This window comes from Antechinus flavipes, chromosome 2 (assembly GCF_016432865.1).
Source record: "Antechinus flavipes isolate AdamAnt ecotype Samford, QLD, Australia chromosome 2, AdamAnt_v2, whole genome shotgun sequence".
NCBI lineage: Eukaryota > Metazoa > Chordata > Mammalia > Dasyuromorphia > Dasyuridae > Antechinus > Antechinus flavipes.
Window position 1 is genome coordinate 49,192,025 of NC_067399.1, and position 21,548 is coordinate 49,213,572.

Genomic DNA, 21,548 nt, shown 5'->3' on the forward strand with positions numbered 1-21,548 from the left:
ATGACAGGAAAAAATAATGATGAATGTTGGAGGGGATGCGGGAAAACTGGGACACTGATACATTGTTGGTGGAGTTGTGAACGAATCCAACCATTCTGGAGAGCAAACTGGAATTATGCCCAAAAAGTTATCAAACTGTGCATACCCTTTGATCCAGCAGTGCTACTACTGGGCTTATATCCCAAAGAAATACTAAAGAAGGGAAAGGGACCTGTATGTGCCAAAATGTTTGTGGCAGCTCTGTTTGTAGTGGCTAGAAACTGGAAATTGAATGGATGCCCATCAATTGGAGAATGGCTGGGTAGATTGTGGTATATGAATGTTATGGAATATTATTGTTCTGTAAGAAATGACAGCAGGATGAATACAGAGAGGCTTGGAGAGACTTACATGAACTGATGCTAAGTGAAATGAGCAGAACCAGGAGATCATTATACACTTCAACAACGATACTGTATGAGGATGTATTCTGATGGAAGTGGATTTCTTTGACAAAGAGACCTAACTCAGTTTCAATTGATAAATGATGGACAGAAGCAGCTACTATCCAAAGAAAGAACACTGGGAAATGAATGTGAACTATTTGCATTTTTGTTTTTCTTCCCGGGTTATTTTTCCCTTCCGAATCCAATTCGCCCTGTGCAACAAGAGAACTCTTCGGTTCTGCAAATATATATTGTATCTAGGATATATACTGCAACATATGTAACATATATAGGACTGCTTGCCATCTAGGGGAGGAGGTGGAGGGAGGGAGGGAGGGGAAAAATCAGAACAGAAGCAAGTGCAAGGGATAATGTTATAAAAAAATTACCCTGGCATGGATTCTGTCAATAAAAAGTTATTATAAAATAAAATAAAATTTAAATTAAAAAAAAAAGAAATAAGGCCTTTATCAGAAGCATTGGATATATAAAAATTCCCCCCCCCCCAGTTTCCCTTCTAATCTTATCTGAATTGGTTTTGTTTGTACAAAACCTTTTTAACTTAATATAATCAAAATTATCCATTTTGCATTCCATAATGTACTCTTAATTCTTCTTTGGCCAAAACTCCTTCCTTCTTCACAGATATGAGGATAGACTATCCTTTGTTCTCCTAATTTGCTTATAGTATCACTCTTTGTGCTAAATCCTAAATCCCTTTTGACCTTATGTTGGTATAGGGTATTAGTTGTTGGTCAATGCCTCATTTCTGCCATACTCTTTTCCTATTTTCCCAGCAATTTTTGTCAAAATAGTGAGTTCTTATTCCAGAAAATGGAGTTTTGGAGTTTATCAAACACTAGATTACTATAGTCATTGACTGTTGTGTCACTACTAATGTTCTTTTGATCTCCTTCTTTTGGTTTTAATAAGATTTTTTTCCATGCCTTTGGTATCTTTCCCTTCTTTTACATCAAGAATATATTTTGTCCAAAGCAACCCCGATAGATTTTTGGACAGAAAATGCTATCTACATCCAGAAAAAGAACTAAGGAGACTGAATATAAATCAATATATATTATGTTCACTTCTTTTTTCTGGATTTTTTTTTTTATTTCTCCCATGATTTTTCCCTTTTGCTGATTTTTGTCTTCTAACATGATTCATAAAACAATGTGTATTAAGAATAAATAAATTTGTTTTAAAAAAAATCAAATGAGAGACATTGAGGAAAAACTAAAAAAAAAAAAAAAACCACCCAAGAAAAACAATATTATGAAAAAAAGTTAACCAACTAGAAAAGGAGGTAAAGTCTCAAAGATGAAAATAATTCTTTGAAAATTAGAATTGAGCAACAGAAAGCCAGTAACACTATGAGAGCCCAAGAAATAACAAAATAGATTAGGAAGAACAAGAAAATAAAATAGAATGTAAAACAAGAAAAATGACACATCTGGAGAACAGATCAAGAAGAGAAAATAGATGAACAATTGGACTGCCAGAAAGTTGTGACCAAAAAGTGAACCTTAACACAATAAGTAAGGTAGGAAGTAATCTAAGAAAATTGTCATGGAGTGATACAACATGAAGGGAAAGTAGAAATAGAAAAATCCACCATTCAACACCTCAAAGAAATTCTTTGTGGAAAATCCATGGGAACATTACTGCCAAATTTCAAAACCCCCATATCAAAGAGAAAATTTTACAAGAAATAAGAAAAAAACAATTCAAATATGCTGGAGCTACAATCAGAATTGTACAAGATTTAGCAACAGCCACAATAAAAGACCACGAGTCCTGGAGTCATATCTACGGACCATCAAAAGAACTAGGCCTGTGGCTAAAAATAACATATCCAGTAAAATTAATTTTGAATGAGAAAAAATGGACATTCAAATAACTTGCAGATTTTCTGGACTTTTCAATCAACTAAACCTGAACCTAACAGAAAAGTTAACATATTAAGAGCCAATATCAAAGACCAGTTTTAAGGAACTTAACATGTTCAAACTGTTTAAACATGGACAAATTGTTTATGTTTTCATTTTTGTTTTTTTACAAGGGAAATGTATACTATATGTTTATGATTCATATCAACAATAGAGTATCTCAGAAGAAAGATTGGCAGAGTTAAGTAAAAATAACAATCATGTTATACAAATAAGATGCAAAAGAAGAATAGACAAAGGCATTAAATGGGGGAAGAAATTCTGAAAACCCACTCTTATTGGGAATGTGTTCAATAACCAACACTTACATATACACTGTGAAGAGGATAGCACCCTGCAAAATCTATAAAGGAAAAAGGGGAGAGGAATGAGTGGATGGGGAAGCAAATGGTGAGGGAAGAAGACGAGGAAGGGATCCATGGGTGGGAGAAGGTCAAATGATAGCAAGGTGTATTATGGCGAAAAATTTAAGCATAGTGTCAGCAGGGACAGAAGAGGCATGTGTATATATGTGGGGTATGTGTGTGTGTCTACATATGTATAACTAACTCGCTTGGGGCAGTGGTGGGAATGAAAGAGGGGAAAAAGAATAAAGTAAATAGGTGCACAGCAGAAAACTAAAGAACAATTTATAAGGAAGTAAAGAAAAAAATGGACATTCATAAATATAATTTCTTATACACACACACATTATATATATATATGTATATATTTATAAAACTTTCTTGATCTGTATTTTGTTATATATTTTGAATCCTCCCTGAAGTTCTGCTGGACATATGATAAATGTTCTCTTTTGTTTTGCTTTATTATTTTTTTGTTCTTTTCTGTTTTTCTTTTTTCTTATCCCATTTTTTCAAATAAAATAAATTATTAAAAAGACAAAGAAAGAAATATATCAGTTGCTTTATGCCCCTTTAATTTTATCAATGGAAGAATAAGCCTCCTTCTTAAATATTTAGTGCCTCTTATTATTTTTCCCTTGTTCTCTTTAGAGCTATCTCTACCTTTTCTAGTAGCAACTTAGGGACTATAATATTAGGGTTTAAGTGCAGTGGTTCCACTTACTTGATCCAGAAAATGGTTTGTTAAGATGAGTTAATTTTGCAAATCTTGTCCATTTCTTTTTCCAATTTGTGGTCAGTTTCCACTTTTGAATAAATACTCTGAGGTAGTTAATTGGATGTCTTGCCACTTGTGAGATGATACTGCTTATAATCATCCATCATCTTTCTTTGTAACATTGTATAGATGATATTTTCTTAGTGTTTCTTTTTAGTTCTTTCTCTGGTTGGCAATTAAGTCAAATGTTTGCTGATTAAGCTTCTTCCTGGATGCTTGTTCTTCTTATAGCAGTAAATTTACATTGGTTAGATTTTTATGGTGGTGATAAAATATAATCTGTAACATTTTCTATGAGTTATTCTTTTGTATTTTAGAACCTACAAGTTATTTTTACTTTTTAAGAAAATGTTTATGATTTAGAGTGAAGCTTCTTTGTCGTCTACAAGTCTTTTGATCTATCATTTATTTTTCCTGAATCATGCATTTGCATATGTTTCTTATCTTGATTTTTCCCACTTTTATATTTAAAGTCAACAAATGTATTTAGCTTTTTTTTTTTAATTATAGCTTTTTATTTACAAGATATATGCATGGGTAATTTTTTAGCATTGACCCTTGCAAAACCCTCTTTTTCAACTTTTTCCCTCCTTCCCCCCATCCCATCCCCTAGATGGCAGGCAGACCCATATATGTTAAATATATTAAAGTATATGTTAAATACAATATATGTAAAATGTATTTCCTTTTGAAGGATGTTTTCAGATTCATAAAATTCCTTTACCATTATTTCCTTAACTACTAATATTGATGTTTAAGCTACAGTTATTTTTCATGGTCTTCCCCCTTCCCCCCTACCACATACTCATCATTGATAGAGCAATTTGTGAGTTTAAATGTCCCATAAAGTAATGTTTCTTATTTCCTCTGGGTATACCTTAAAATTCCTTTCTTTTTCTTCCCTAGGAATAATTGAACCATTTATTCATCTTTTGATTTAACTATAATTTATTTTTCTGATTCCACTTAAAGTAAGAATATTAAGATTGCTATGTTTCACATGCTCAAGCACTATGATGCTGAAACACTATATTCACTTGCTGGATCATCTTTTTAGAATGCCAGCAAACTGAAGTATGTTGAAGGTACAAAAACTTTTTTTCATGATTGTAGAGCCATTAACACAGTACCTGGAACATAGAAAGTTCTGTATAAAGTTAGCTACTGTTATTTTTATTTCATAAAAACTTAACTTCTTCTATTTGGTTAAATGATATTGAGGAGATAATTTTCTAAAGGATGTTGGTCAAAGAATAAATCATAGAAACAATAGAAAATTTCCACAATATATCTGTTATTAGGGGACACATCAACAAAAGAGAAAACAGATTAATGATTTGGGTAGGGAAAAATAATATAGTAACAAATAACTCACTCCCCTTTTAAATCACAAAAATAGAACTTTTCAAAATTTGCAGACGGGATAAGCAAAATTGAAAATTAAAGAACATTATGTAGTTAAATGTTTTTATTAGGAATGGAGGCTGTATTTTGTCAAATGTGTTTTCCTGCATCTGTTGAGATAATCCTATGATTTCTGTTAGTTTTTTAATTGATATGATCAGCAGTGCTGATAGTTTTTTGATATTGAACCAGCCTGCATTCCTGTTTATAAATCTCATTTGATGATCATGTATTACCCTGGTCATAAGTTGTAATTTTTTTGCTAATATTTTAAGATTTTTGCATCAATATTAATTAGGGAAATTGATCTGTTACAGCATATAACAGCATATATCACAACAACTCTTCACCCCCCAATAGATACATGAATCTGTACTTAATAGATCTTAACATAAAAAAAGTTAGATGAAAAGGGAAATTAAATAAGAAGGTAAAAGAGATACTTTTTTCCCTCTTGTATAATTTTTTTTCTACTAAGAACAATTCAAATTGAGGAGTATGCAAAAACAAAATGGTTAACAACATCCAAGATGACTTGGCACATAATTAATCCAGATAGATATTAAAATATACCCCAAAAGTGATAAATACCATTGCTGAGTTATTATTGGTTACCAAAAAATTTTGAAGACTAAAACAACAGCCAAAGATCTTTGTGGACAAGTCACATATCAACTTTCTTTCTTGTTTTGATTTTTTTTTTAATTATAGCTTTTTATTGACAGAACATGCATAGGTAATTTTTCAACATTGTCCCTTGCGATCACTTCTGTTCCAACTTTTCCCTTCTTCCCTCCACCCCCTTCCCTAGATGGCAGGCAATCTCATGCATACTAAACATGTTAAAATATATCTCAAATAACAGTATATGTGTACATATTTGTACAGTTCTCTTGTTGCACAAGAAAAATCAGATTCAGTAAAAATAACTCGGGAAGAAAAACAAAAATGCAAATAGTCCACATTAATTTCCCAGTGTTACTTCTCTGGATGTAGCTGGTTCTGTTCATTGATCACTTGGAACTAATTGGATCTTCTCATTGCCGAAGATATCCACTTCCATCAGAATATATCCTCATATAGTATTATTGTTGAAATATATAATGATCTGGTTCTGCTCATTTCACTTGGCTTCAGTTCATGTAAGTCTCTCCAAGCCTCTCTGTATTCATCCTGCTGGTCATTTCTTATAGAACAATAATATTCCGTAACATTGATATACCACAATTTACCCAGCTATTCTCCAATTGATGGGCATTCCTTCAATTTCTAGTTTTTAGCCACTACAGAAAAAACTGCCACAAACATTTGGGGCACATACAGGTCCCTTTCCCCTCTTTAATATCTCTTTAGGATATAACCCCAGTACTAACACTGCTGGATCAAAGGGTATGCACAGTTTGATAAGTTTTTGAGCATAATTCCAAATTCCTTTCCAGAATGGTTGAATCTGTTCACAACTCCACCAGCAATGCATCAGTGTCCCAGTTTTCCTGCATCCTCTCCAACATTTGTCATTATTTTTTCCTGTCATCTTAGCCAGTCTGATAGGTGTGTAGTGGTATCTCAGAGTTGTCTTAATTTGTATTTCTCTGATCAATAGTTATTTGGAACACCCTTTCATATGAGTAGAAATAGTTTCAATTTCATCATCTGAAAATTGTCTGTTCATATCGTTTGCCCATTTATCAATTGGAGAATGGCTTGATTTCTTATAAATTTGAGTCCATTCTCTAAATATTTTGGAAATGAGACCTTTATCAGAACCTTTTACTATAAAAATGTTTTCCCAGTTTATTGCTTTCCTTTTAATTTTTGTTTGCATTAGTTTTGTTTGTGCAAAAGCTTTTTAACTTGGTATAATCAAAATTTTCTATTTTATGATCAATAATGATCTCTAGTTCTTCTTTGGTCCCAAATTCCTTCCTCCCCCACAAATCTGAGAGGTAAACTATCCTATGTTCTTCTAATTTATTTATAATCTCATTCTTTATACCTAAATCATGGACTCAGTTTTTTTTTTAATTCTTTAAATAACTTTTTATTGACAGAACCCATGCCAGGGTAATTTTTTACAACATCCCTTGTACTCACTTCTGTTCCGATTTTTCCCCTCCCTCCCTTCACTCCCTCCCCTAGATGGCAAGCAGTCCTTTACATGTTGAATAGGTTACAGTATATCCTAGATACAATATATGTGTGCAGAACCGAACAGTTTTCTTGTTGCACAGGGAGAATTGGATTCAGTGTTCTTTCTATGGACCCATTTTGATCTTATCTTGGTGTATGGTGTTAAGTGTGGGTCCATGCCTAGTTTCTGCCATACTAATTTCCAGCAGTTTTTGTCAAATAGTGAGTTCTTATCTCAAAAGTTGGGATTTTGGAGTTTGTCAAATACTAGATTGTTACAGTTATTGACTATTTTGTCCTGTGAACCTAACCTATTCCACTGATCAACTTGTCTATTTCTTAGCCAATACCAAATGGTTTTGGTTTACTGTTGCTTTATAATATAGTTTTAGATCAGGTACAGCTAGGCCACCTTCATTTGATTTTTTTTTTTATTAGTTCCCTTGAAATTCTTGACCTTTTGTTCTTTCATATGAATTTTGTTGTTACTTTTTCTAGGTCATTAAAATAGTTTCTTGGGAGTCTGATTGCTATAGCACTGAATAAATAGATTAGTTAGGTAGTATTGTCATCTTTATTCTATTCACTCAGCCTATTAAAGAGCACTTAATATTTTTCCAATTGTTTAGATCTGACTTTATTTGTATGGAAAGTGTTTTGTTGTTTTGCACATATAGTTCCTGACTTTCCTTTGGCAGATAGATCCCCAAATATTTTATACCGTCATTATTTTAAATGGAATTGCTCTTTGCATCTTGCTGTTGGATTTTGTTGGTGATGGATAAAAATGCTGAGAATTTATGTTGATTCATTTTGCATCCTGCAACTTTGCTAAAGTTGTAGATTATTTCTAATAACTTTTTAGTAGAATCTCTGGGGTTCTTTAAGCATACCATCATATCATCTGCAAAGAATGATAATTTGGTTTCCTCATTATCTACTCTAATTCTTTTAATCTCTTTTTCAACTCTTATTGCCAAAGCTAGCGTTTCTAATACAGTATTAAATAGTAACAGTAATAGTGGGCAACCTTGTTTCATTCCTGCTCTTATTAGGAATGGTTCCGGTTTATCCCCATTACATATAATGCTTACTGATGGTTTTAAATATATGCTTCTGACTATTTTAAGGAAAAGTCCATTTATTCCTATATTCTCAAATGTTTTTAGTAGGAATGGATTTGGATTTTATCAAATGCTTTTTCTGCATCTATTGAGATGATCATATGGTTTTTGTTAATTTGGTTATTGATATAGACAATTATGCTAATAGTTTTCCTAATATTGAACCAGCCCTGCATTCCTGTTATAAATTCTACTTGATCATGGTATATTATCCTGAGGATGATTTTCTGTAATCTTTTTGCTAATATTTTATTTAACAAAGTTTTTGCATCAATATTCATTAGGGAGATTGGTCTATAATTTTCTTTCTCTGTTTTCAACCTACCTGGTTTAGGTATCAGTACCATGTCTGTACCATAAAAGGAATTTGGTAGGACTCCTCCAATCCTTGTTTTTTCAAATACTTTACATAGCATTGGAGTAAATTGTTCTTTAAATGTTTGGTAGAATTCACATGTAAATCTATCTGGTCTTGGGAATTTTTTCTTAGGGAGTTGATTAATAGCTTGTTCTATTTCTTTTTCTAAAAGGGGACTGTTTAACCAATTTACTTCTTCCTCTGTTAATGTGGGCAAGCTATATTTTTAAAGGTATTCATCCATTTCATTAAAATTATTGAATTTATTGGCATAAAGTTGGACAAAGTAACTCCTAATTATTGTTCTAATTTTCTCTTCATTCGTGGCAAGCTCTCCCTTTTCATTTTTAAGACTAACAATTTGATTTTCTTCTTTCCTTTTTCTAATCAGATTTACCAAGGTTTATCTATTTTATTGTTTTTTTCATAGAACCAACTTTTAGTTTTATTTATTAATTCAATATTTTTATTACACAAAATTGAGAAAATTTTCCACAAACCAAATATATTTAGAATTTGAAAAGAAAGTTAACTGAGAAAACAATATGTAGCAAATTTTTCTGGCAAAGATCTGATATCCAAGATAAATAGAAAGAATCATACATTTTATGTTAAAGGATATGAATTAACACTGTTCAAGTGCTTTAATAGTATGAAAAATTATTCCAAATCATTAATAATAAGAGAAAGTGAAATTAAAAGAATTCTGAGGCTCCACCTTATGCCTATCAGATTGACAAAAATGTCTTTTAATAAATGGAAAAGAATTCAAATGTACAAAAGCATTTTTGGCAGTACTTTTTGTATTAGCAAAGAACTAGAAACAAACTTGCTGTCCATAAATTGAAGAATTCTTAAATTATAATATAAAGATATAAATTTTAGATATAGTACAATATTGTGCTTTTTAAAAATCTCTTACCCTGACCTTTCCTTCTAAGTTGTCTTCAGCTGGAAAATTGTTTCAATCTGTCCTTTTATGGGTTTTTTTGCTGCTTCAGAATTTATTTTGAGGCATTATTTAAAGTTTTTTGGAAGAGTTTGAGGAAGAATTTAGGTGAGTTCCTTCCTTTTCTTTGCCACCTTGGCTTTGGTCCCATTTTCCATTAGAATTAATTGTGTCACCTGGTCAACCTTATGTTTTTATAGGAAGATCCCTTTGGCAGCTAGGTTGAGAATGAACTGGAGTGAAGAAAGACATGAGGCAGGTAGATCAAATAGACTTTTACAGTAGTCTGGATGTGAGATGATGGAAGCCTTTACCAGGGTGGTAGAAGCATCAGGAATGAAAATATGTACAGGAGAAGTTGTGAAGGTAGGGATGATAAGATCTGGCAACAGACTGGATATGAAGTCAGTGAGAATAAGGACTTGAGAATGAGCCTGTGTTACTCGGAAAGGATGGTACTGATCTCAGTAATAATATGAATGTTTGGAAGGGAGGAGGATTTTGAGGAAAAGATGATCAGTTCAATTTTGGATATATGAGTTTTAGATTTCTTTGGGACATCTGGTTTGAGATGTCCAGTAGGAAATTGAACATATGGGACTAGAGGTCAGGAAAGAGATTATGCTGGAGAAACAGATCTGAAAAACATCTGCATAGAGATGATAATTGACTATATGGGAACTGATGAGGTTATCAAGAGAAATAGGATTAGGGGAAAAGAGAAGAGACCTCAGAGCAGATTATGAGGACACTCAGGTTAGCAAGCATGACCTGGATGAAGATCCAGTGAAGATTATGTTTATCATGGATATGAAGTTAAAACACTTGTGGGTGATGACAGGATCAAGGATAAGATCAGCTTAGTATGGAGGTAAGGCAGAGTGCAAGAGTAGGGTATTGCAAAAGATACATTGAAGAAATGGGAACTTGGGTTCCCATACCATGTGGGTATGTTTGTTCCTTAGTATGGGAGGATATAAGAAATGATGTCATCATTTACAAAGGGTCGTCGAATACAAAGAAATCTGGGCAGACATATATGAGTGGATGTAGAGTAAAATGAAGAGAACCAGGAGAAAAATTTATGCTGGGATTATAATTATGACAATTTTGAAAACTTAAACATTCAGATCATTGGAGTGATCAGTAAGGACTCCAGAAGGATAATGGTGAATCGGGCTTCCCACCCTTTATTAGAGGGTAGGCTAGGTGGAGGTGCAGATTGAGGCATATATGTGACTGATACGGGAATTTTTTTTTTTTTTGACTACTTATTATAGAGGAGTACTTTTAGTTTGGGGGCAGCAGTTGTGATGGGGAATGGATATGCAGTGATACTGATATTTTAAAAAATGGATGTCAGTAAAATATTTTAAAAATGCAATGAAGAGCTGAATGAAGTTTAGAAGAAAACACAGAGTAGTATTGTTACTTCATGTTAAATTTAATGTATATTTTTAGAAACCAAGCTGTGTATGGAATAGAGATTTTGAGTTTTATGTATAATTCCCTATTTCTCTTTTTATGTATATGGAAATCTTTATATTTATGAAATTCATAATTGAATTTTTTAAATGCCTGTGGTGGGGGAGGAGTGATTCTTTTAAATTACTGAATGATGGCAATTTGTTATATTTTAACAGATCTGTATTGCTGTACTACAGAAAATACTGACATGTAAGTAAATTCTTTGAAGCCCTAGATTATGAAAAATTTATTTTGCTATTTAGTAGTTCTGCATAGAGTTTTCTGCAATTCTGTTTGATATATTTCCTCTTTTCCCCATATTTTGTCATCTAATCATAGACTCAGTCCTAATAATAGGCCTCTTTCCTTAAGTAGTTATGAATTTTCTCTTCATGTTTTATATATCATTTTTAGTTCTCATTGTTTTTCAGAGACTAAGGAATATAGATGCTAATTTGTGCTAAATTGTCACTAATTTTTATGGGTCATTAATATTTTGAAACATTTTTAAAGGCTCAATATATGGTATAATTTATTCTTAATTATACTTGATAAATGTAAGAATTGGTATCACATAAGAGAGAAGTAATTTTTTAAGTTTAAAGAATGTTTTTGAATTTTTTCGATTGTTTCTTACTTGCACAATAAAAGGAGATGTGAGGACTTTTTAAAAGAAAATATAGGAATTCACCAGAATCAGTACTTTGCAATTTGCCATGTTACTTGGGAGGAATGTAATACTGCTTCCTGAGCTATTAATGCTTTGTTCTTTTTTAATTTTATCAGTCAATCTTTGCTGTTACTGATTCTTTGCTGGTCAAGTCTTTTAGTTTTAGAATTGTACTTTATATTATGTGTGTTACGTATTTTTTCTGTGTGGTAGATAATCTTAAAATGACACTTTTAATGCTACAATATAATTCATGTGAATTCATTGATACAACTAGTGGTTCTTGACCAGTGAACCATGAATTGCATGGAATATATATTTACAATCACATGCACAGTTGCCAATTTAAATATTCAGTGTGCCCCAGTTCTTTTTAGCAAAAAGTAATATTGTGCTATGAGCAAAAAGAATTTGAAAAATATAGACCCACAATGAACTCTCTCTTCTTTAGTTGTTTTATTGGCCCAATGTAGAAATAACTTAAAATTTATGGTGCTCAGGGCAGCTAGCTGATGCAGTGAATAGAGCACCAGCCCTTAAGTCATGAGGATCTGAGTTCAAATCTGGCCTCTGATACTTCCTAGTTGTGTGACTCTGGGCAAGTCACTTAACCCCAATTGCCGCAGAAAGAAAAAAAATTGATGGTGCTCATATTTATGTTGGAAGATTAGCCTGTTGACACTGTAAAAGTAAAGTCTTAGCCCTAGTCCTAGGAGATTATGGGAAGGGGAGAGGCAGAATAGGAAGGAATATCCCTTAGAAGGTATCACTATTTCCTTTTTTTACTGATTGTGGGAGTGTTTCTCCATTCCTTCACATATCTCTTTCTTTCCTTTATTTAAAAAAGTCTGAATTTGATGCAGAGCATATGATAAAATTATTTTTCTTCATTTCAAACTAATACTGTTCTCTATTAATATCCTCTGCTCCAGCTGTTACATCTGCTCTCTCTCTAATTTTCAGTCTTTCCTTGTTTATTGCTTAGTGAATGTTTCTTGATTGATTTAAAAGGACTTTATATTTGATCCTGTAGGTAATAAGGAAACAATTTAAATTAGGAAGTAACTTACACTCATACTTTAGTAAAATTATTTTGGCAGCTATGTGGAATTTAGACGGGAGTGGGAAGATACTTCAGGCAGAGAGAACAATTAGCTATTTCAGTAGGAGGTAATAAGGAACTGAACTAGTTTTGAGTAGAGAGATGTACATGAAATTCTTTGGGAAGGTAGAAATATTAACATTGGGTATTGGATTGAAAGGAGTCAAAAATGACACCAAGATTGAGAATCTTGTTAACAGAGAATGGTGATGCCCTTAACAATAATAAGTTCAGAAGATTTAGGTTTGGGAGGAAAAATTAATTCTATTTTGGACATATTGAGTTTGAGATGTCTACAGATATCTATAAATTGAGTTTTGAGATGCATAATTTGAAATGTCCAATAGATACTTGTATTATATGGAACTTGTGCTCAGGAAAAACAGATCAGGGGTAAATATACAAAACTGAGAATCATCTGTATAAAGATGATTACTGAACTTATGGGAGTTAATGAAATCCACAAGTGAGTGAATGGAAAGAGGAAAGAGGACCCACAATTAGGAGTTGTGACATAACATCTAGCAAGTAAGACTAAGGACAAGTAGGAAGAGAACCAAAACACAGCAGTGTCCCAAACATCCTCAGAGGAGAGTGGATCTAGGAGGTGAAAATCCAGTTTTCAGTGCTGCAGAGAGGTTAAAAAGGTGGAAGACTGAGAAAAAGCCATGAGATTGGTGATTCTGAAGAGAAAACATTTACAGGGGACTACAGTGAGAAGAGAAGGGATAGTAGAGTCAAGTGAGTTTTTTATAAGGATGAGGGATGGAGTCACTTATAATTTCTTCCTAAAATCCATTTTCAACAGAGAAAAGCATGGTTAGGAAGAGAGAACATCTTTTTCTATATCAACTATTTTGTTGTATTTGATCCTGCATGAACTGTCACACTAGTTTCAGCAGCAGATTTCTTTCAGTGTCTTCTTTCCTTTTCTAATTGGCACAAAAACACTTAATTGGTAAAGAAAGATTTCAGTCTTGGGAATATCCTTCTCTCTTAATTAGCCTGACAATTGATGTAGTGAAACTAGCCATAATTCCTTTTCTATCTTCTAAAGTAAATGATATAAATTTTCCTTAAATATCATACTATATCTTTTTCTTTGTATGACCACCTGTGTCTTAATGAGCAGTTACTTTTTTTCCTTTTGTTTCATATAATGTATAAATACGAAATATAAATATTTCATATAATGCATAAATTATTGAAGACAGGGACTTCCTCCCTTTTCTTATATCCCAAGAATTTTCCATAGTACCCAGCTCATAATTAAGTGCTTAATAAATATTTATTGACTTATTGATTTCACATCAAAATAGATACTGGACATTTTCCTAGGTGATTTTGCTTTTTTAATGTGCTTTAAAAGATAATGGAACTCAAAAAAAAAATTGGAAGATTCCTTCTATTGCATTTCTTATATATTCCTATTGTCTTTTTTATTTACCTGGTATTATATGTCATTGTGGATTCTGTTAACTGTGGCATGTCATTGCCCCCCCTTTTTTTTAATAACTTTTTATTGATAGAACCCATGCCAGGGTAATTTTTTACAGCATTATCCCTTGCATTTACTTCTGTTCCGATTTTTCCCCTCCCTCCCGCCACTCCCTCCCCTAGATGGCAAGCAGTCCTTTACATGTTGAATAGGTTACAGTATATCCTAGATACAATATATGTGTGCAGAACCGAATAGTTTTCTTGTTGCACAGGGAGAATTGGATTCAGAAGGTATAAATAACCTGGGAAGAAAAACAAAAATGAAAGAAGTTTATATTCATTTCCCAGTGTTCTTTCTTTGGGCGTAGCTGCTTCTGTCCATCTTTGATCAATTAAAGCTCTCTTTATTGAAGAGATCCACTTCCATCAGAATACGTCCTCAAACAGTATCATTGTTGAGGTATATAATGATCTCCTGGTTCTGCTCATTTCCCTTAGCATCAGTTCATGTAAGTCTCGCCAGTCCTCTCTGTATTCATCCTGCTGGTCATTCCTTACAGAACAATAATATTCCATAACATTCATATACCACAATTTACTCAACCATTCTCCAACTGATGGGCATCCATTCATTTTCCAGCCATTGCCCTTGACTATTACTACCATTACTACCAAAGTGTTAGTCTTAAAGTGAGTGTCATATAGTGAATATGGCAATGTCAAATGTTGAATTTTGTCATTTTATCGAGTGATTCAAAGTAAAACATGCTAAAAGTCCTACTTTGATTTGGATCAAAGAGGTTTGTTTTCACTTGTAACAGTTATACAGTAATTGAAATTCGAAAGGGTCCATAAATTTTTTAAACCACATTGTTGTCAGAGCTAATAGTCTTCATGTCTTTTCCACTAGGAGTTTCCAATAAGTAACAAACCTTCAACATTAAGTTCTGCTGTCTAGTTCCCTAATAGGATCATCTATTTGATTATAATTATAGAGACTTAGAATTAATTTCTTCTTGATAGTACTAATATAATTCTATTTTGGTTTAGTGCAGTACTCAATTATAGTTTCATTTATTCTGATGTTTGTTTTGTTATCAGATATACTTAGTGCTCTTGCTACTGAAATACAAGAAGAGTCGTCTACATTCAAGACAGTGAAGTGCTGGTATGTATATATTTATGTATTAGTGAATTTATTCACTGTATTACAGTATTAGTATTTTCTCTAGGTTTAAGCTCAATTTCTTCATGTATTCAATAGACACACTAAAAGTCCTACTTTGATTATTCTACTTGTTATGTATAGAGGTAATTCTGTTTTCACAAAGGCCATGTCAGCAGAAGAAGCCCTGTAGAACTTGCACTGTTAAGCAGTAAATCCCAAAACTAAGTTCTTTGTCTGTTTTCTCATGACAAGTCTGCCTGAGAGCAGAGAACCTTATCACCAGAGAGATTTTTTTTGTTCCCAGCAGTTGAGTAAACCACCTATGAAGGTATGGAGAAAGTATTACTTGCACTGGTAGAAGGTGTGCGCCTATTATTAAAACTGAAATTAGTCAATAAACATTTATTAAGCACCTATTACATGCCAGGGGCTATGCTAACTCTGGGGAAAGGCAAGAGACAGTTCCTTGTCTCATAAAGCCTGTTTAATGGGCCCCCAAAAACCATGTAAACTTTATACAAACCATCCATGTATAGGATAAATTGAGATACTCATCAGATGAAAGGTACTAAAATTAAAGGGGTAAGAGGAAAAGCTTCTTGTCGAAAGTGACTGAAATCAGGAAGGATAGCCTTCTAGGAGTGAAAGAGATAGAGGGAAAATCAAGAACCATTACTGGAGTTGGAAAATGGAGTTTTTTGTGCAAGAATTTCAAGAAGGCCAGTCACTGGATCACATAGTACATGAGGGACGTAAGGTTAAAGAAGAATAGGAAGGTAGAGGGCCACCTGATTGTTCATGGCTTTGAATGCCAAACAGAAGATTTTGGAAGATTTGGAAGGGATAGAGAGACACTTGAGTTTAAATAAAGGTATGACAAAATGCTTTAAGAAAATCCCTTTGGTGACTGAATAGAGGATGGATTGAATGGGGAGAAACTTAAGACAAGCAGACATGTTCAGCAGTCTAGTCTGTTGGAATAGTCTAAGTGTGAGGTAAAGAAGACTTTTACCAGGGTGGTTGGTATTGTTAAAAGAAAATAAGGGTCATATTTAAGAGATGTTGCAAAGGTCTTGACAACAGATTGATTCCTCTCACCATCACCAAGGATGAATTATGAAGTATATTCATATATCCAGTCAATCAAGTAGTTATTATATGCCAGCTACTGAGCTGAGCACTGTGAATAGCTATAAAATCAGAAAGAAAGATAATACCTGCTCTCAAGGAACTTATATTTTAATGGGAGAAGATAATACATAAAAGGGAGTTGAAAATCTAGGGGTAAAGGGTTGAGTAGAAAAATACCAGGTGGGAACATAGTAGAGAAAGTCCTTTAGGGATGAATTAGCAATGCACCCTAGTTCTTCTGGGCTGCTTATTGCCTGTTTTCTATTGACAGTGTGTATTAGTGGAGAGTTCAGATTAGGATACTTGTTTTATTTAATTTTTAATAATACATGCAAAGATAGCTTTCAATATTCACCTTTGAAAAAGCTTGTGTTCCATATTGTATTTAACATATACTATAACATATTTAACATGTATTGTACTACCTGCCAAATAGGGGAGGGGGTGAGGGGAAGGAAGGGAAAAGTTGGAACAGAAGGTTTTGCAGGATCAATGTTGAAAAATTACCCATGCGCATATGGTTTGTAAATTAAAATCTATAATAAAAAAAATAAATTTTAATAAATTCTTTAATAAATTCTTTCTTATGACTTCATCCATCACTTCTATGCTTATGACTTTTATCCAAGTTTCTTTTGCAAGTTGTTACTTATTAGTCCCTCTGAATCTTAATATACTTTTTTCTTCCCATCAGGGCTCTTATTCCCTTACTGTCTTATCAGTTATATCTTAGACCCATAAAGTATTCTTTATGTCATGGAACACATTGGCAATATGGTAATACCTATGAATCCTGCCCTAGAGCAATGTTTTTAAGGTATAAAACACAAAATTATAGAGACCAATTATATCAAAATGTAATTACCAAAATATTTCTTTTTTTTTAATATTTTATTTTATTTTATAATAACTTTATATTGACAGAATCCATGCCAGGGTAATTTTTTTTTACAACATTATCCCTTGCACTCGTTTCTGTTCCGATTTTTCCCCTCCCTCCCTCCACTCCTTCCCCTAGATGGCAAGCAGTCCTATGTATGTTAAATATGTTGCAGTATATCCTAGATACAATATATGTGTGCAGAACCGAGCAGTTCTCTTGTTGCACCGTGAGAATTGGATTCAGAAGGTAAAAAACAACTCGGAAAGAAAAACAAAAATGCAAATAGTTCACATTTGTTTCCCAGTGTTCTTTCTTTGGGTGTAACTGCTTCTGTCCATCATTTATCAATTGAAATTGAGTCTTTGTCAAAAAAATCCACTTCCATCAGAATACATCCTCCTACAATATTGTTATCGAAGTGTAAAGTGATCTCCTGGTTCTGCTCATTTCACTTAGCATCAGTTCATGTAAGTCTCTCCAAGCCTCTCTGTATTCATCCTGTTGGTCATTTCTTACAGAACAATAATATTCCATAACATTCATATACCACAATTTACCCAGCCATTCTCCATTTGATGGGCATCCATTCAATTTCCAGTTTCTAGCCACTACAAATAGGGCTGCCCAAAATATTTCTTAAAAATTTTATCTACTCTGTATTCTGATGGAAGTGGATTTCTATGACAAAGAGACCTGAGTTTCAATGGATAAATGATGGACAGAAACAGCTACACCCAAAGAAGGAACACTGGGAAACGAATGTGAGCTATTTGCATTTTTGATTTTCTTCCCGAGTTATTTTTACTTTCTGAATCCAATTCTCCCTGTGCAACAGGAGAACTGTTCAGTTCTGCAAATATGTATTGTATCTAGGATATACTGCAACATATTTAACATATATAGGACTGCTTGCCATCTTGGGGAGGGGGGTGGGGTGGAGGGAAGGAGGGGAAAAAACGAAACATAAGCGAGTGCAAGGGATAATGTTGTAAAAAATTACCCTGGCATGGATTCTGTCAATACAAAGTTATTATTAAATAAAATAAAATTTAAATTAAAAAAAAATTTCATCTACTCCAAGTTAAGAACTCTTGTCCTGTCCTCTCATTGCTATGGCCAGCTCCTAGATATCTGTCAGTGCTTCTATTTCTATCTTCTTGATTGACCATTACTTTCTTCCCCCCACAATTTCTCAAAAGTGGTAGTCTTCAGTAGTTAGTAAGCAAGCATTTGTTAAGTGCTTACTATGTGCCTGCATTATGTTAAATGCTAGGGATGGAAAAAGAAAGGCAAGAAACAATTTCTGCCTTCAAAGTGCATACTTTCTGATGGAAGGGATAATATATGAGTAACTGGGTACATAATAATAACTAAATAAAAAAAATAGATGAAGATAGTATAAAAGGGGAGCACATTAGCAGCTTGTAGGAGAACTCTTCCCATAGAAGATAGAATTTGAAATGAGCCTTGAAGAAAGCTAGGAAGTGGAGGAGGCAATGTAGTCTGGTAATAGAGGACAAGTTCAAAGGCATGAAGTTGGAAAATGGAGAACTGCAGCAGGACCGAAGTAGGTGGATTATAGGGTGTATGGAGGGGAAGAAAGAATAAAAAGACTAAATGTACAGGAAGGAGATCCAGGAAGCAACAAGAAGCTAGTAGAACTTATTGAGTAACAACTATGCTTTAGAATAGGGCTTCTTAAAGTTTTTCCATCCACAATCCTTTTTTGGCTCAGAAATCAAACATCTACTGATTATAAATCATAATTTCATGACCATCCATATTCAGTTACATGACACCCATATGCAACCCACAGGTTAAGAAGCTTTGCTTTAGAATATGGGTTCTTCCCCAGAGATTCTACTAAAAAATTATTAGAAACAATCCACACCTTTAGCAAAGTTGCAGGATACAAAATAAACCCACATAAGTCATCAGCATTCTTATAGATCAGTAACAAAACCCAACAATTAGAGTTACAAAGAGAAATTCCATTTAAAGTAACTACTGATTGTATAAAATATTTAGGAATCTATCTGCCAAGGGAAAATCAGAAACTTTATGAGCAAAACTACAAAACACTTTCCACACAAATTAAGTCTGATCTAACCAACTGGAAAAATATTAAATGCTCTTGGATTGGATAAGCAAATATAATAAAGATGACAATACTACCTAAACTAATCTATTTATTTAGCTCTATACCAATCAGACTCCCAAAAAACTATTTTGATGAATTAGAAAAAATAACAACCAAGTTCATATGGAAAAACAAAAGGTCAAGAATTTCAAGGGAATTAATAAAAAAAAAAATCAAATGAAGGTGGCCTAGCTGTACCAGATCTAAAATTATATTATAAAGCAGTGGTTAATAAAACCATCTGGTATTGGCTAATCAATGGAATAGGTTAGGTTCAAAGGACAAAACATCCAATAACTTTAATAATCTAGTGTTTGACAAACCCAAAGACCCCAGTTTCTGGGATAAGAATGCATTATTTGACAAAAATTGCTGGGAAAATTGGAGATTAGCATGGCAGAAACTAGGCATTGACCCATACTTAACACCTTACACCAAGATAAGGTCAAAATGGGTTCATGACCTAGGCATAAAGAATGAGATTATAAATAAATTGGAAGAGCATAGGATAGTTTACCTCTCAGACCTGTGGAAGAGGAAGGAATTTATGACCAAAGAAGAACTAGAGATCACTATTGACCACAAAATAGAAAATTTTGATTATATCAAATTGAAAAGTTTTTGTACAAACAAAACTAATGCAGACAAGATTAGAAAGGAAACAATAAACTGGGAAAACATTTTTACAGCCAAAGGTTCTGATAAAGGCCTCATTTCCAAAATATAGAGAGAATTGACTCAAATTTATAAGAAATCAAGCCATTCTCCAATTGATAAATGGTCAAAGGATATGAACAGACAATTCTCAGATGAAGAAATTAAAACTATTTATAGCCATATGAAAATATGCTCCAAATCATTATTAATCAGAGAAATGCAAATTAAGACAACTCTGAGATACCACTATAGACCTGTCAGATTGGCTAGAATGACAGGGAAAGATAATGGGGAATGTTGGAGGGGATGCAGGAAAACAAAGACACTGATACATTGTTGGTGGAATTGTGAACACATCCAGGCATTCTGGAGAGCAATTTGGAACTATGCTCAAAAAGTTATCAAACTGTGCATACCCTTTGATCCAGCAGTATTTCTACTGGGCTTGTTTCCCAAAGAGATACTAAAGAAGGGAAAGGGACCTGTATGTGGCAAAATGTTTGTGGCAGCCCTGTTTGTAGTGGCTAGAAGCTGGAACATGAATGGATGCCCATCGATTGGAGAATGGTTAAGTAAATTGTAGTATATGAATGTTATGGAATATTATTGTTCTGTAAGAAATGACCAGTAGGATGAATACAGAGAGGACTGGCGAGACTTACATGAACTGATGCTAAGTGAAATGTGCAGAACCAGGAGATCATTATATACCTCAACAATGATACTGTTTGAGGATATATTCTGATGGAAGTGGATCTCTTCGATAAAGAGATCTAACTCAGTCAATTGATCAAGGATGGACAGAAGCAGCTACACCCAAAGAAAGAACACTGGAAAATGAATGTAAACTGCTTGCATTTTTGTTTTTCTTCCCGGGTTATTTATACCTTCTGAATCCAATTATCCCTGTGCAACAAGAGAGCTATTCAGTTCTGCACACATATATTGTATCTAGGATATACTGTGGCATATTTAACATGTAAAGGACTGCTTACCATCTGGGGAAAGGGGTGGAGGGAGGGAGGGGAAAAATCGGAACAGAAGTGAGTGCAAGGGATAATGTTGTAAAAAATTACCCTGGCATGGGTTCTGTCAATAAAAAGTTATTTAAAAAAATAGAATATGGGTTCTTCACCAGGAGTCCATTAGACCCCCACCTACCCATGGAATTCATGGATAGATTTCATGGAGTTTATAACCTTGAATAGGGGGAAAATGCATCTTAATTTTCATTAACTTCTAACTTAAATTTAGTATCGCCTTGATTTATTTTAAAATGTAATTTAAAGGGATTCATCGATTGCCAAAAGGGACATATATAACACAAAAAGTAAAGAAGTGTTGCTTTAGAAAAATTACATTGGCAGCTGAATTGAGGATAGATTGAAGTGGGGAGAAACTTGAGGAAGGAAAGTCTGTTAAAAAGCTA

General features: G+C 33.4%; 1 protein-coding gene across 1 annotated transcript in view; it reads left to right on the forward strand.

Moving 5' to 3' along the window:
- The window catches only part of FANCA (FA complementation group A), a 112,381-nt gene that overhangs the window by 13,567 nt on the left and 77,266 nt on the right, over positions 1-21,548 (forward strand). Inside the window, exons 9-10 of the mRNA XM_051973534.1 lie at positions 11,105-11,138; positions 15,242-15,308. Of these exons, the coding sequence (XP_051829494.1) occupies positions 11,105-11,138; positions 15,242-15,308 (101 nt within the window). The remainder of the gene's footprint in view (positions 1-11,104; positions 11,139-15,241; positions 15,309-21,548) is intronic.